At 41.9% G+C, this 15,756-nt stretch overlaps 1 protein-coding gene across 1 annotated transcript in view; it reads right to left on the bottom strand.

The window, feature by feature from the left end:
- cac (calcium voltage-gated channel subunit cacophony) overlaps nucleotides 1-15,756 on the bottom strand; it is a 2,326,612-nt gene that overhangs the window by 173,243 nt on the left and 2,137,613 nt on the right. The window contains exon 45 of the mRNA XM_080268748.1: nucleotides 10,824-10,984. Within this exon, the coding sequence (XP_080124874.1) occupies nucleotides 10,824-10,984 (161 nt within the window). The remainder of the gene's footprint in view (nucleotides 1-10,823; nucleotides 10,985-15,756) is intronic.

Raw genomic sequence — 15,756 nt, 5'->3', positions numbered from 1 at the left:
AAAATTGCACCAAAGTTTGAACTTCGGGCTGCCTTAGGTACCAAGAAACCCTTTAATATGTAAACATATAGCCCTATAATGCGGAATTCCCATAAAGCGGGAGCTTCAGGGTACGATATTCCCACGTTATGCGAGCACTCACTGTATATATATGTGTGTATTTATTTATATATATATATATATATATATATATATATATATATATATTTATATATATATTGTCAGACGTGAAAGGATTGAACTTGCTGGTGAATCTCTTGAGTGTGTGGAAGAGTTTTGTTATTTGGGAGACATGTTGTGTGCTGGAGGTGGGGCTGGAGCTAGCTCTGTGGCTAGGGTGAGAAGTGGTTGGAAGAAGTTCAGGGATCTCTTGCCTCTCCTGACATTGAGAGGGCTCTCCCTACGTGCTAAGGGGTCTTTGTATGCAGCATGTGTTAGCAGTGTAATGCTGTATGGCAGTGAGACCTGGGCAGTGAAGGAGGAAGATATTCGCCGGCTCAGACGTACAGAAATGACAATCATTAGGTGGATGTGCAGTGCGTCCTTGCGTACAAGGCCTGGAGGGGCTGGGTTTACAATGGAAGAGTTGAGAGGTAGGATGGGATTGGAGTGTATTGGTGTTGTGATGAGGAGAGGTAGATTGAGGTGGTTTGGACATGTGGAGAGGATGGGGGATGATAATTGGGTGAGGAAGGTGAGAAGTGCTAATATTGGGGGTGGGGTTATGAGGGGTAGACCGAGAAAGACATGGGACGAGGTCATTAAGTGTGACCTTAGGGTTAAGGGAATGAACAGGGAGGCTGCAATGGATCGTGCAGCGTGGAGAGCTGCCATTAGGTGACCAAGGCCGACACATGCAAGCATGTTGGAGCCTTTAAAAATGAAACAAAACGATATATTGATCATCATCGTCATCATCATCCGGACCTCCTTTCCCACTCTACGGCAGGGTGAGGCGTAGCAACATCCGGACAGCCCAAGTCTGCCCAATCCAATGGGCCATGCTTCCATTCACTCATCATTCAAGCCCCCGGAATCCTGGCTCTATTTGATACGCCAAAAACATTCACCACATTCTGCAGCTTCACATAAATGTATCTGATAGAGTCATATATATATATAAATACACATATACTGTATATGGAGCCTCTGTGGTACAGTGGTAAAGTGTGCGTTTCGTACACGGGTGTGCCAGGGTTCGCGCCCCGCCAGGGTAATAAACTTTGGGAGTGTTCACTCGGCCATGTACTGCATTAGTGGACACAAGGGGTGCTGTGGTTGAACCAGTGTTTCTTACTATAAAGTATGCTTGCTCCCAGTCGGCTTGCACGGGCCGATTACACTTGGTTCACAGACTACACACACATCCAAAGCCACCCCAACATTACAGTTACACTTACAAGCACTTCTCACCCTACATACAATCTCTACCAAACAGCCTAAGCCACTTGGTAGAGATACATTGGCTGTATCATCCCGACTTCGGTCAGGATAGGCCGGTCCTGCAGTGGATACTCAAACAGCTGATGATGATGATGATGATGATGATATGTATACAGTGCAACCGCATAAATCACGCACTACTAACTCGTGAATTATCTAACTCACAGTATCCTTATCTAAGTCACCATTATCACCAAACTCACAAAAAATACTCTAACTTGTGTTTTCCACTAGAAATGACTTATTTCTGAGGAGATGTTTAACTCACGGTATTGTAGCCACAACTCGCCACTGGAAGCCAATCATATTTAAGCACACAGTCCTTGTGCTTTCTCCCCCATGCCACCTACACCTAGTGGCCAGTACTGCAATTAGGCCCACCAAGCGGGATTTATAATCTACGTGTACACCTACCTGCGAGCTTCTTCCCTGCCTTTTTGTGCTTTCCTGCCTTTTTGTGCTTTCCTGCCTTTTTTGTGCTTCACCATATTGTGATATTATCCAAGATAATGAGAATGTGGCTAGGCAGGCAAATGTGGAAAATGTGGTTGAAACTCTTTATCCATCCATAAAAGTGCATTTGTGGATATGGCCAAAGAAAAGATCAAAGCACATGATAGAAATGAAACAAGGTGTAATGAAATTGTTTTAAATCTTGATAAAGCTGTTACCTGTTATAAGAAAATGCATGACAGCTGTTTAAATCAGTGTCACTAGCAGTTGATCATATGCTACTTAGCCTGCCAACAACAGCCTGAGCTACAACGTGGCCCTTCCCACGCAGCTGATGACGGCGGCAACACAGCTTCTGTTATCTCTGCAACTGATTTTGAGGGCTTCTTCAATGAGGTTGCTGAAGAAGAAGCATAAATGCAGCAGCAGCATGAGGCACCGTAGGCTAGTGTGCCGAAACCGCTACCCGTCTCTCATCGAAGTAAGCATTGTCATCAGTAGGAATAAGATAAATGCTTTTCAATATTGTTTATTATCATACTAGGATATGTAATGTCTTTTAATACTGTTTATTACCATCATAAGATACGCAATACTTACTTCTGAGACAGGATGTTAATGTTAAGTGGTGTTAAAAAGGGGTTCCAGTAATGTTAAACTAGGCTACCCAACACTATGGCAGAATCAAATATATTTTTCCCCATAAGGTGTGTTTTTTTAAACTCATGTTTTTCCAACTCACAGCATGAGTTAAGAAGGACATTACCGTGAGTTAGGCGAGTATATATATATATATATATATATATATATATATATATATATATATATACTGTATATCAGTGCTGGGCAGGTGTGCAAACACTTGCGCAAAGTGCAATTGCGCACCGTTGCGCTCCGGTGAAAATTGTTTGCGCATTGCGCACTGCAAGAGACCATGTGCAATATTGCGCTTGCGCACATGAAAAGGCAGGTGCGCAAAAGCAAATTTAGTTGCGCTTGCACATCTAAATTTGCGTTTGCGCACCTGCCTTGCGCACCAGTCCTGTGGACTGCGCACCCCGTGATCCGAGAGTCACCTGATCTTGGGAGCTTCCCGTATATCTGGACAAGGGTTGCGAGAGGCTCAGGCGGGTCGTGAGGATTCTTGGGGGGGCGGGAGGGACGGAGGGTAGTAGCATTTCTTAAAATGCATCAACAGAGATAAAGTATTTTAATATTTTTTAAATTATTATTATTAGCAAATAATAATAAAATTAAAAATATATTATTAAGAGTAGCATATGCAGTTTCTTACAAAAATCATTAAAACATTATTAAAATCAAACATCCACAGCCTAATAATTTATTAAGCTGTGGATATTTGATTTAAATAATACGTTTTAATGATTTGTGTACGGAATTACACATTCTGTTGTATATCTATACTCAACTATTAAATAGAGCATCTTGCACAAATGCAGGCGTAAGTAAAACTGGCAACATCACATTTCCCTGTCCCTCCACTTCGCAGCCCGCTCACTCCTCGAAACTTCCACGAGTCAAGTTACATGACAGTATTGTGATACCAACTCTAATGAATGGAAGTGAGGCTTTGACCTTGTTGGAGGGACAGAAGTGATGCGTGAGAACTGTGGAAATAAAATGAGTTATTTGAGAGGAGCATGTGGAGTTATATGGAGAGACAGACTGACAAATGAGGGCGTGAAAGATTGTTGTGGTGTGGATGCAGATGTGATAGGAAGTGTTAGGAAAAACACACTGAGGTGGTTTGGTCATATGAAGAGGATGGAGAATGAGAGACTAATGAGGAGAGTGTATGTGAGTGAGGTGGAGGGGAGAAGAGGGAAGGGGAGGCCAAGGATGAGACTGAGGGATGGAGTGGAGAAGTATATGAGAGAGAGAGCTATGAGCTGGGAGCAGGGCAGTGAAATGGTGGGGGACAGGGTGACATGGAGGTGATTTGTTGCTTGTTTGTGGCCAGTGGCCACCCCTTACGGGATCAAGGCGTCTGGCAATGGATAGATAGATAGACAGAATAATAATAAATAAAAGTAAGTATGCTAATTTATTTAAATATCTCAATATTTTACAGTAATTCCCACAAACATTTGCAAATGGTTTGCATTAGCGCTTAGCGAAATTGCGCAAGCTAATTATTGGATTGCGCACTTGTGCAAATTACAAATAATAGAAAATAATAATAATAAATAAAAGTAAGTAAGATATTTTATTTAAACATCTCAATATTTTACAGAAATTCCCACAAATATATGCAAATGGTTTGCGCTTGCACTTTGCGACATTGCTATCTATCTATCTATCTATAGCCCGACGCCCTAATCCCGCAAAGGGTGGCCGCAGACAAAACGCCCCCAAGTCACTCTGTCACCCACCATTTGACTCCCCTCCCCCCAACTCACCCCCCCCTCCCTCATATACCTCTCAACTCCATCCCTCCACCTCATCCTCGGTCTACCCCTCCCTCTCCCTCCCTCCACCTCACCTACATACACCCTCTTAGTCAGTCTTTCATTCTCCATCCTCTCCACATGTCCAAACCACCTCAGTGTATTTCTCCTAATCTTTGCGACATTGCGCAAGCTAAATATTTGTCAGATTGTGCACTTGCGCTTGCGCAAGGTAGTGAACTGTGGATTGCGCATTGTGCTTGCGCAAGGTCCTTTTTCGTTTGCGTTGCCCACCACTGCTGTATATATATATATATATACACAATACAGTATATATATATATATATATATATATATATATATATACAGTAGAAGTCCGAATTTTCGGCATCTATGGGACCAGGCAAGTGCCGAAATATCAAAATTGCCAAATTATTGAAAACCCTACCCACTCAGTACCTTATATGTTTCGGTGAACACTATCATCATTACTCACATCATTACAAATGTGTTTGGAGAGAGTACTGTATACTGTTTGATACTGTACAATACTGTAATGAATACAGTACTATACATGAATATGAAAAATACAGAAATTAGTGAACATACTGTATATAAATGTAATGGTACAGTAGGCCTACAAGTTCACATGCACTTACCTAAACTTATAGTAGGTTCCTTATTTACATATGTACAATAGAAGGGGTTGATTGGAGTCTGCTACTGCTGGAAGAAGTCCCCAGCAGTAGAGGGTCCTGCAACAGGCTCTAAGGACTCTTCTCCCTGTTGCTGCGGCAGTAGAGCATGAGGTTCAGAGACTGCTGTTGGTGACGGAGAGGAGGGAGCAGAGGAGCTTACATTAAACTCATCCATAATCTGTTTCCTACTCATGCCAGCCTCTAATTTTTTCAACAGCTCAATTTTCCGAGCAATAGTCAACATCTTATGTGTACACTTCTTGCTAACACCAGTTAACTTTCCACACGTGGAGGCCATTTTCAAAGCACGCAGAAGATGTTTATACTGTTCACAACACACGGCTGGTCCACTCAGGTGTTACAAAGCTCCTGTCTGATGTTACGGTGCTTACAGCACACTCGAATAGTAATTTCAGAGGTATTTCGGTACGAAGTTCACAAAGCACACAGAAGAATCAAGAGAAGTCGGCAGCAGCACGGCAACAACTCGGAAGAATGGCGGAAGAATGGCGAAACAGATTCTCTTTCCCATGATAGACTCACTACATGTTTGTCCTCTCTTTACGCTATAGGAGAAACAGCTAGCCTCTGAGCTTCATGGCAGTGGTAGACTCGTTCCATCACTTTCACTATCTCACTCACTAAGGCGGGTAAAGGCGGGTAGCTAGCTGGCGAGCCTCATGGAGAATTTCAAGACTGACAAAAAAAATCGGAGAATCTGCCGAACGATCGGAGATTTTCGTAAATGGGACTATTTCTCAAAACTGCCGAAATGTCAGATTTGCCGGGGATTTGGATGACGAAATATTGGACTTTTACTGTATATATATATATATCTCTACCTAGCTATCTATATATATGTATATATATATATATATATATATATATATATATATATATATATATATATATATAAATATATATGTATATGTATATATCGAGGGTTTGCCTCTCGCCAGAGTTGTAAAAACTTTGGGAATCGTTCACCAAGCCACTTGCTACTTTGGCGGACATAAGGGGTGCTGTGGTTGAACCAGTGTCGCATACTAGTATGCTTGCACCCAATTGGCTTAAGGCGGGCTGATTACACTTGGTTCACAGACTACACACACATCCAAAGCCACTACAACACTACAATTACACTTACAAGCACTTCTCACCCTACATACAGTCTCTACCAGACAGCCTAAGCCACTGGGTAGAGATACATTGGCTTGTATCGTCCCTGCTTCGGTAGGGATAGGCCGGTCCTGCAGTGGACCTCAACGGCTGATGATGATGATGATGTATATATATATATATATATATATATATATATATACAGTATATATATACAGTAGAAACTCAATTTAACGGAAGCAGGATTTAATGTAGCTTGAAAAAGCAGAACTTTTTTTTTCCGTTAGGTACTTGCAGTTTACAGGAATTTTTCTGGTCAATCACAAGGCATGGGATATTACTAATGGAAACAAGCCACTTTGTCTCAGGCTGCTCATCCAGCCTCAGTCTACCAGCAACCACCGTACCGTTTGCGTCTTCTCCCTAAGTGTGTGTGATTTCCTTGCCATTACAAACTTTTCTGTGCATTTTCTTGTGAAAATAACCAATTATTCACCATGCCTAAAGTGCAGGAGAAAAAGAAATGGTGTGGCTTTCTCTGATCCAGAAATTGGAAATAATGGAGAAACGAGGGCGTAGTACAGCTGTGGGGTCACTCATGACCAACCATGAGGTCAAGAAAACCCAAGTGTATGAAATACGAAAACAAAAGGATGAAATTAAGAAACTGAAAGTGGTGCCAGATGCAAAACTAGTTCTTCAAAAAAAATCTTCATTTTTGGAAAAGCGTCTCTAAAGAGGCCTAAATATGAAAAACTCGAGGAGGCTGTGTGTAAGTGGTACCAGCAGCAGGAGCCCAGGGTATGCCAGTGTGTGGCCTGAGATAAGGAATGCTGCTTTAAGGTTTGCAGAAAAACTAGAAATAGAAGATTTCCATGCAAGTGATGGTTGGATCTCAAACTTTTCAAAGCAGCATGATATCATGCATAAAAAGGTAGTGGGTCAGTGGTGAAGAGCTGACATCGCGAGCATGCAGCTGTCTGTCAACAAAATAAAGGCAATTATGATTAAAACAGACCTCCAGGACTGGCAGATTTATAATGCTGATGAGACTGGTCTGTTTTGGAAGGCACTGCCAAACATCACACGTGCAGCAAGAAGCCAGTCCAGTGTCCCAGGCCACAAACAAATCAATTCTCAAGTGTCTGTGTTGCTGTGTGTGAACACAGATGCAACCCACAGACTGCAGCCTATGGTGGTGGGGGCCGCAAAGAGACCAAATGCGATGCGGCCAATTAAAGACAATCTGCCTGTCGTCTATGACAACAATGCCAAGGCCTGGTTTACTGCCACCATAACCAGATCTTGGTTCTTTACAAAGTTTGTTGAGTCAGTGAAGAACTACCAGATGAGGGAGCATAATGTGCGACTGGGGCAGGTGAAGGCTCTCCTCCTCCTTGATCAGGCCCCAGCTCACCCCTCAATGGTGAAGCACGACGGGCAGATTCGTACCATGTTCCTCCCTGCTAACACCACTTCCATCCTATAGTCCATGGACCAGGGTATCATAAACACCTTCAAGAGGCATTACAGGAGGCTAAAGCTGGTTGATATCCTGGTGGTGAAGATGGAGCCAGAGGCAGGACAGGAAGATACAAGGGGAAGAAGGAGTGTGGAGGTATAGAAGAAATACAACATACATGATACGGTCACTAACATCCGGAAAGCATGGGATGCCGTAGCCAACAGGACCATCATGCATGGGTGGAATGCCATGATTGAGCAGAGGGACATGGCTCGGTGGGTGGAGGACGAGGCTGCCATCTTCGAAGGGTTCATGGCAGTGGAGAGCAGGCAAGTATTCCACTGAGCAGGAGAGGCTGAGGTGGAGCTGGTGGAGATCCAGGAGTGACTGGATCTCGATGCTGGTGACCCTGGCTTCCACAACCAGACTGAGGACGAGATCGTGGCTGAGGTGACAGCAGAGGAGCCTCCACCTGAGGAAGACGTGACGGAGTTCTCAAATCCAAAGAAAAGAGGCTCCCATGCCTCAGACTGTGTAGAAGCTCTGCTTGACTACATCCTCGACTCCAACTACAAGGATCTGAAGAGCTTCTACCCCCACCTGGGGGAGATGCAAACAAAAATACAGATTTGAAGGGATCTGTACGAGCCACGGCTGACCAAGATCTATGAATTCTTCAAACCACCACTGTCATGTCCAGCCAAGGAAAGGAAGGACAGCTGAACTTCTGATATATCCTTGCCATCCACCAGCAGCCTCCCCTCCACAGAATCTGATGTTTCTCTCTCCTCCGAAGGGACACCAGCCATGACACCCGCACCCACACCACCAGTGCCTCCCCTAGTACTAATGGAGAGGGCTGAGACTGTGAATAGCAAACCATCACACCTGACACAAGTTTGGGGGTGCTGTATGGCTACCTGCATCAGGAATAATTCTGCAAACAAGTACATAACCCCCACATTTGAAGGCGAGGTTTTTACTGTTAAATTTAGTATTATTATTTGTTATTATGGGTTCTGACTGCTGTGTGAATCATTATGGGTTTAGACTAGCATAGGCAGCATCTTTGTGTAGCATAAGAAGGTATTCAGTAGCAACTGTGTGTAGCATCTGTAAGTAGACTTCAGCTCACGAGGAAGGGGAAAAAATATAAGAAAAATCTCAATTTACCGGAAAATTCCGTTCGATCTATGGTTTTCTAACGGAAGCTTGATAAAGCAGAAGGTGTATACATATATATATACAGTATATATATGTATGTACAGTACGTATACATATATTGTACTGTATATGTAATTTTGTTTTGTTTCGTTTTTTTAAGGCTCCAACATGCTCGCATGCGTCGGCCTTTGGTCACCTAATGGAGGCTCTCCAAGCTGTACGATCCATGGCAGCCTCCCTGTTCAGTCCCTTTACCTTGAGGTCACACTTAATGACCTCGTCCCACGTCTTTCTCGGTCTACCCCTCGCAACCCCACCCCCAATATTAACACTTCTCACCTTCTGCACCCAATTATCATCCCCTATCCTCTCCACATGCCCAAACCATCTCAATCTATCTCTCCTCATCACAACACCAATACACTCCAGTCCCATCTTACCTCTCAACTCTTCCATCGTAAACCGAGCCCCCCCAGGCCTTGCATGTAGGGACGCAATGCACATCCACCTAATCATTGTCATTTCTGTACATTTGAGCATGCAAATATCCTCTTCCTTTACTATGCCGGTCTCACTACCATACAGCATCACACTCCTAACACATGCTGCATACAAAGACCTCTTAGCACGTAGGGAAAGTCCTCTCAATGTCAGGAGAGGCAACAGCTCCCTGAACTTCTTCCAACCACTTCTCACCCTAGCCACAGAGCTAGCTCCAGCCCCACCTCCAGCATGTAACACGTCTCCCAAATAACAAAACTCTTCCACACACTCAAGAGATTCACCAGCAAGTTCAATCCTTTCATGCTTGGCAATCTCCACCTGCTCTCCCCAACATGCCGGACACATAAAATCAGCATTATCTCACAGTCTACCTCTAATTCCACTACATCTCTTGTGCACCCATTTATCACAAACACTGGACAAGATGGAATTACTTCCCACACCCTTGTGGCAAACTGCACATGGCCACTTTGTCTCTTCTCTGACTGTTCTGCCATCAGCCCTAGATATCATCACTTTTGTTTTATCTGCATTTACCCTTAAGCCCTTGTGCCCAATTCCAATTCTCCACTTCCTAAATTTTTCCTCTGCCTCCCTTTCATTCTCTGCAATCAACACCAAATCATCAGTATACAGCATCTCCCACAGGAGTCCTTTTCTGAAGTCATGTGAGAGGGCTTCATGCACATGATAAACAACATGGGACTCAAAACTGCCCCCTGATGCACACCAACATTCACGGAAAACTCATCACTCAAATCTCCATTCACTCTTACCTGGGTGCGAGCACCCACATACATGGCCATAACCACCCTAACCAGCCACTCCTCCAACCCAAGCTTTCTCATTGCCCACTTCATCACCTCTCTAGGGACTCTGTCAAAGGCCTTTTCCAAATCAACAAAAACAAAATACAGATCCCTTTTCTTACTTACATATTTTTCCTGAAGCTGTCAAACAATGAGTATGGCATCAATGGACCCCCTGCATGGCATAAACCCAAACTGCATCTCATCAATATTCACTCTTTCTCAAATCATACCTTCTAGAACTCTCTCCATTACCTTCATTAGCTGATTTAAAAGCTTTATACCTTTTTTTTTTTTTTATCTCTGTCATTACCCTTTGAGAAATTTGTACGTTATCTTTATAATGATAGTAAGCAGCTTCATGTTCTAATTTAACTGGCACAGTCCTCTGCTAGTTGACATGATTATCAAAAGTGCAGTAATATGGAAAATAAATATGTAAAACTAGGATAGTGTGTTATTACTGTAGTATCATTATTTATTATTATTATTATTATTATTATTATTATTATCAATTTTATTATTATTATATTTGGCTGATATTGAAATTCAACTATATTTTGTCTTGGGGAAAAAAGATCTCCCTAAAAAACAATGCTAAAAGGGTTAATGGCAAAATCATCAATATATAAAACAACCAGCAGCTCCTGAAATGTGTGAATAAATTAAGCTGTAGTGGTGACTGTTTCACATCATACAGAATCATATCATAAGATATGACGTCGGGCGCTTGGCGAGTGGTGGTGGTGCGGCGTCCTACCTTACGTTGGACTGAGAGAGACTCCCCTGGCGGCTGGGGTGACCTTGCGAGTCCTGAGCTTCATCCAGGGATCGGGAGAGACTGGTGCGGGAGGCATGGGTGCTCTTGCTGGGAGCCACTGGAGCTGCTATGCCCATCAATCGCGCAAACAAACTTGGCTTCTGTTGTGCCACCATTTAAAAGGTGGAAAGGGCACAGGGATCAGGGAGGGGGTAAGTTGCTCAGAAAATGGAAGCCATCTTAAATGTAGTCAATGATTGGAGCCATTTTAATAGATAGCTTGAACTGTTACCTTCGCAGATACAACTGACAAGTGATGGTATGTCCAAAAAATGGAAAGAAAGAAAGAAAGAAATAGAATGCAAAGAAATTGAAGACAGTAAGTAACTAATAAAGCTTCCAGTCTCTGAACATCTACAAACATGTTCAAATATTTTTAGTTTACAGTGTAAGCTGTTGTTAAACAGTAATATCATATACAAATATACATTATATAAAAACATCTATAGTAGCCGACAAGATTATCAAGTAAAATGTTGAATGAGAAAAAAAATAAGATGGAAAGTGGTGTGATGACTTTTGAGGATTCCCTATGATCATGTTTCTTATCACCATGATATCAGAAGAAGACCTGTTCATTTCTTCTTACTTTGTCTTTTTCATATTTCAATTCCAGCATTTCACCCTAAAAAGCATGCAACTGTTGAAAAAGCTTACAGCCTCATGCTCTTCACATGAGAGAAAGTTAATTTGGATCTGCTTCTCATAACACTGAAGATCAAACCTTAATTCTGGAGTGTAAGTGTCATTACCTGAGGAAAAAATAAAATGCTCTTTATAGTCTTATTACAGCAGCTATCCACAAATACCGACTGTTATAATTTCCCATCTTAAATTTTGCATGAAAAAGTAACTGTTGCAGAGATTATGTGAGAAATGAAGGCTTAGCACGCAAAAAATAGTATAAATATATGTGATGTTAGTTCCACTAATATTCAAATAGATTTTTTAGTGCCTTGTTTCAGTTTTATGTACATGTCAATATTTAGCAGATGCATTACAAACACATTATAGGTGATTTCTAGATCAGTCACTATTGAAGATAACAACACTAAAGAGACCTGATCCTTGGCCCACATCTTAAAGAAATTCATAGGTCACTGAATACAAAATATACGCTGAATGCAGATTCTTAACCTATAATACTGCAGAGTCTGTGATTTAATATTTATATTTTTGGCTACTACAGCAATAGTACGTTAAAATCAATAAATATTATGAAGACTACTTGCATATATCAGTTAAGAAAAAACTGTGATATACAAAATTGACCTTTGTTTTTTGATGTGGTCAAGGGCTCAGTTTTGCATACACTAGCATTAGGAGGGAGGGTGATTTCATGCTTAGGCTCTAAAGGATTGTGGGCTGTTGATTTTCAATTGACTTTTGAGTGCCATCGGTCCCAAGTGTCTGAGAGAGAACTGTTGAGAAAATTATTTCTCCACCTTGAAAGCAATACTGCCACTGTAGATTGCCTAGCTTGTTCTGATCTTGCAAGAGAGGGTAAACTGACAGTACAAGCATTGCATACTACATACATACTGTTTTAAGCATATGCCATAATTTAAACAAAACAAACAAAACAGTGTCCATATTTTTGTAACACTTAATATCTGGCTGAGCGGAGTTGCAAAGACTCACAGGTTCATTATATGGCTGAAGTATGAATCTCACCTCATCATGATGAGCCACCCAGAAACAGAATGGAGCTGAAGAAGCAGTTACTGTTATGATTTACAGCCTGGTAGTAGCAGGTGTTCAGTACAAAAGTATATGCATATGTATGTATGGCATTAGAAAACATGTCTAAGTCTGCATGGTAGATTTGTACTGGGTTCTCATACCTTAAATTACTCTGTCAAATTAATAACATGCTGCATTTTTTAACTTCAGTTATGAATTGTGATAGCACTTAAGGAATGCAGATTTAACCCTCACATGAATAATGGTGGTGGGTACCATCACAACATATAAAACAGTGGTGCTGTAACTACACTATGCCTGACAAACACTGTAGAAATTGCCTACTAAATTCTGCAGAGTCCAGCTTTAAATGTAAGGAGATGCTGATGCCTTCAGTCCAAACCAGCCACATGCATGCTCGTCCTGGATGCACTATTATTGTACCAGTCTAATGATCCAGAAACATGGGCCCATTGAACGGGGAAAAGCAGGTCATAAGACCCCTCTAATGGGATATCTGACTGTTTTGACAGCTTCCTGACAAAGGAAAAACATGTTTCTGGCTGTGCCATTTTTCTTTCACTCCCATAGTTGGTTATTATTACCAAAGAAAGCCTCTCAAAGTAAGAGGTATGCATAACCTCTCAGTGCTTACAGTCAAGAAACAACAATAACTGTCAGTATATTATGTTTTGCAGCCAAGGGCTGATAAGAGTGCACTAAGTGTTACCTCTCTTGAATGGGAGCATTTTCTACCTGTTCCCCTGCTTTTCCTTTCTCTAAAACTCCTCTTCCAGTATTTTATATTCACTGACTAAAGGACAACCTGAAATATTCAATCAATCCATCTATCTATCTATCTATTGCCAGACGCCATAATCCCATCAGGGGTGGCCATTTGACTTTGATTTATTTGTTTTACAGGGAGGGGCACTAACCCCTCACCAACCCACTTGTTGACACATAGGGAACACGTATGGTTCGGTTATATGGTTACCACCCACCATTGTAAATGGTTTCTTGGCTTACAGGACATCATATGGCTTGTCACTCCATGTAAAGCCACATGTAAAGGAAAGAAAAGCAATAAGAAGTGACAGGAAAGATGGGAGAAATAGGAAGAGAGGAGGGCAGGCACAGAAAAAGAATGATAAAGGCTAAGGAAGAAGTAGGCAGCACTACATCAAGTGAGTGGATGATGGTCACCACCACCTACCACCCAATAATCAATGTACATAAGCTTAATTAACCATCTTTGGATGGACAAGCAAGAGAGACAGAGGTAAGACTTAGCTTGGGTTATACTGAGGAAAGCAACATAAGAAACCACTATGAAATATGAAAGATACGATTTTGGCCGTGGGTAAAGAGAATTGTTAATTCCAAGGAAAGCGTTTAAATCCCTTCAAAAGCCTATGTTGGTAATCCTTTGAAAGATGTGTGGATCTAGTGTGAAAGTGTATTTCCATATGTTGTGGAACTGAACCACCACATCTGGGTCTACTACTGTTGCTATATTTTCCAGCCAGGGACTCTCAACAGCTGTGTATATTTGCATCTCAGTTCTAGGGGATGCTGTGAAGTCATGGCATGTACAACAAGCAATGACCAAGCAGTGAGTGAGAGGAACTTCCTTAGTGATCTATGCAATGGGTTGTCCACCCAGTGCAGAGTGGTCCCAGGAATTTTCCTCACAGCAGGGTTAAACTGGAGGAATGACTTCAGGGGGTTCTTAGCCAAGGAACCTGCTACACCTCTCTCACCAAATCTCCCTGGAAGTCAAACTACTTAATCCCCAGCACCAATTTATTCTGAAGGGGAAGCCATCTCTAGCTCCCCCTTGGTCACAGTGACGCTATGGTCAACAAAACAAAACTTGTCAGACAGTAAGTGCATAGAAGTGCAGAAGAGTGGATATCAGACATCTGTTCTGCTTGCCCACAAAGAACTCACCGATAAGTGTGTGGACACATCCAGATGCATGCTCACCAAAGCTCTCCACATCCACTTAGAAAAGAGAAGATACCAACTGGGCTCAAATTAGTGTGTGATACCAGATTCAGGTGTTGGAGCATAACTCACCCACAGGCCACTGGATATCCTAGTCATGCAACTCCTACTGATGCAACAATATGACAGATTTAGCAGCATTTGCAAGAAGCCTTCAAATGTACACCAATAACTTGGATATGGCACAGTACACCTACCCATAAAGTATTTTTGCTCTGGTCATCATAGCTAAGGAATCATAGTGCCCAGCTGACAAGAAACTGGTAACTCTCCAAGCACGACTGAGTAATGTCTAAGGATGAGTAAGTTGCCCAGTAGGCTATTTTACCACACAATGTTTGTGAGGCACTGTTTCAAATATTTTGTTTCCCTCCCTTCTGCTCTTCCCTTATCCACCACTGATCTTATACTCGATTTCAGCTTCACAAACAGGTTTTTCAACACATGTTTCATCTTCCCTCAGGTGCTTATGCCACAGTAAATGGGTTATGGAATGCATGAAACTTTGATCATGGCAGCTCCCTTTCCAATGCTTCTGGGCTTAAATGTAGAAGTGGGAATGAGAGATGATAGCCTACTATACCACAAAATGTGTATGATGCTGCCTTTCTCAGCATGTTTGTGGTAAGAGGTTAAAAATCATGCTCATTTGAGGTATATCACAGATTGTCAGACCAGTTTCACATGAAGTATATCACAGCCTATGGGTTAAGGCCATTGTCTCTTTTGATATGTTGCTCCTAAACTATTGGGACTAGGAGGCTGCAGTTTACAACAGTTACTGACCTATATGAGGGATTGTTGGTGTATAATTTCATCAATTTTGGTTCATTAGATTTTTATTTAGAGAGTGAAATGGCGGGGGACAGGGCGACTTGGAGGCGATTTGTTTGTGGCCACCCCAAACGGGATTGAGGCGTCTGGCAATAGATAGATAGATAGATAGTTTTTGTCAAAAATTTCTAAATTATCTATAAGACTTTAACAGGTTCCAGAGATAATGCATAAAATTTGGCTTGCTATGAGACAAACTAATCATAAAGAGTTGCTTTGCAGATTCTCTAATACATTTTATGATACTTGCATCAGAAGAATACCGGTCATTTATTTTTTCAATGAAAATCTGAGTTTCCTATTATACCAATTTCCTGGGTGTTTGGCAAGATCTGTACATGAAACA

Source organism: Coenobita brevimanus, chromosome 29, assembly GCF_032717465.1.
Source record: "Coenobita brevimanus isolate Jiangsu-jjx chromosome 29, ASM3271746v2, whole genome shotgun sequence".
Classification (NCBI taxonomy): Eukaryota; Metazoa; Arthropoda; class Malacostraca; order Decapoda; family Coenobitidae; genus Coenobita; species Coenobita brevimanus.
The sequence above is the reverse complement of the archived record's forward strand: the minus strand, read 5'-3'. Positions and strand labels throughout refer to the sequence as shown.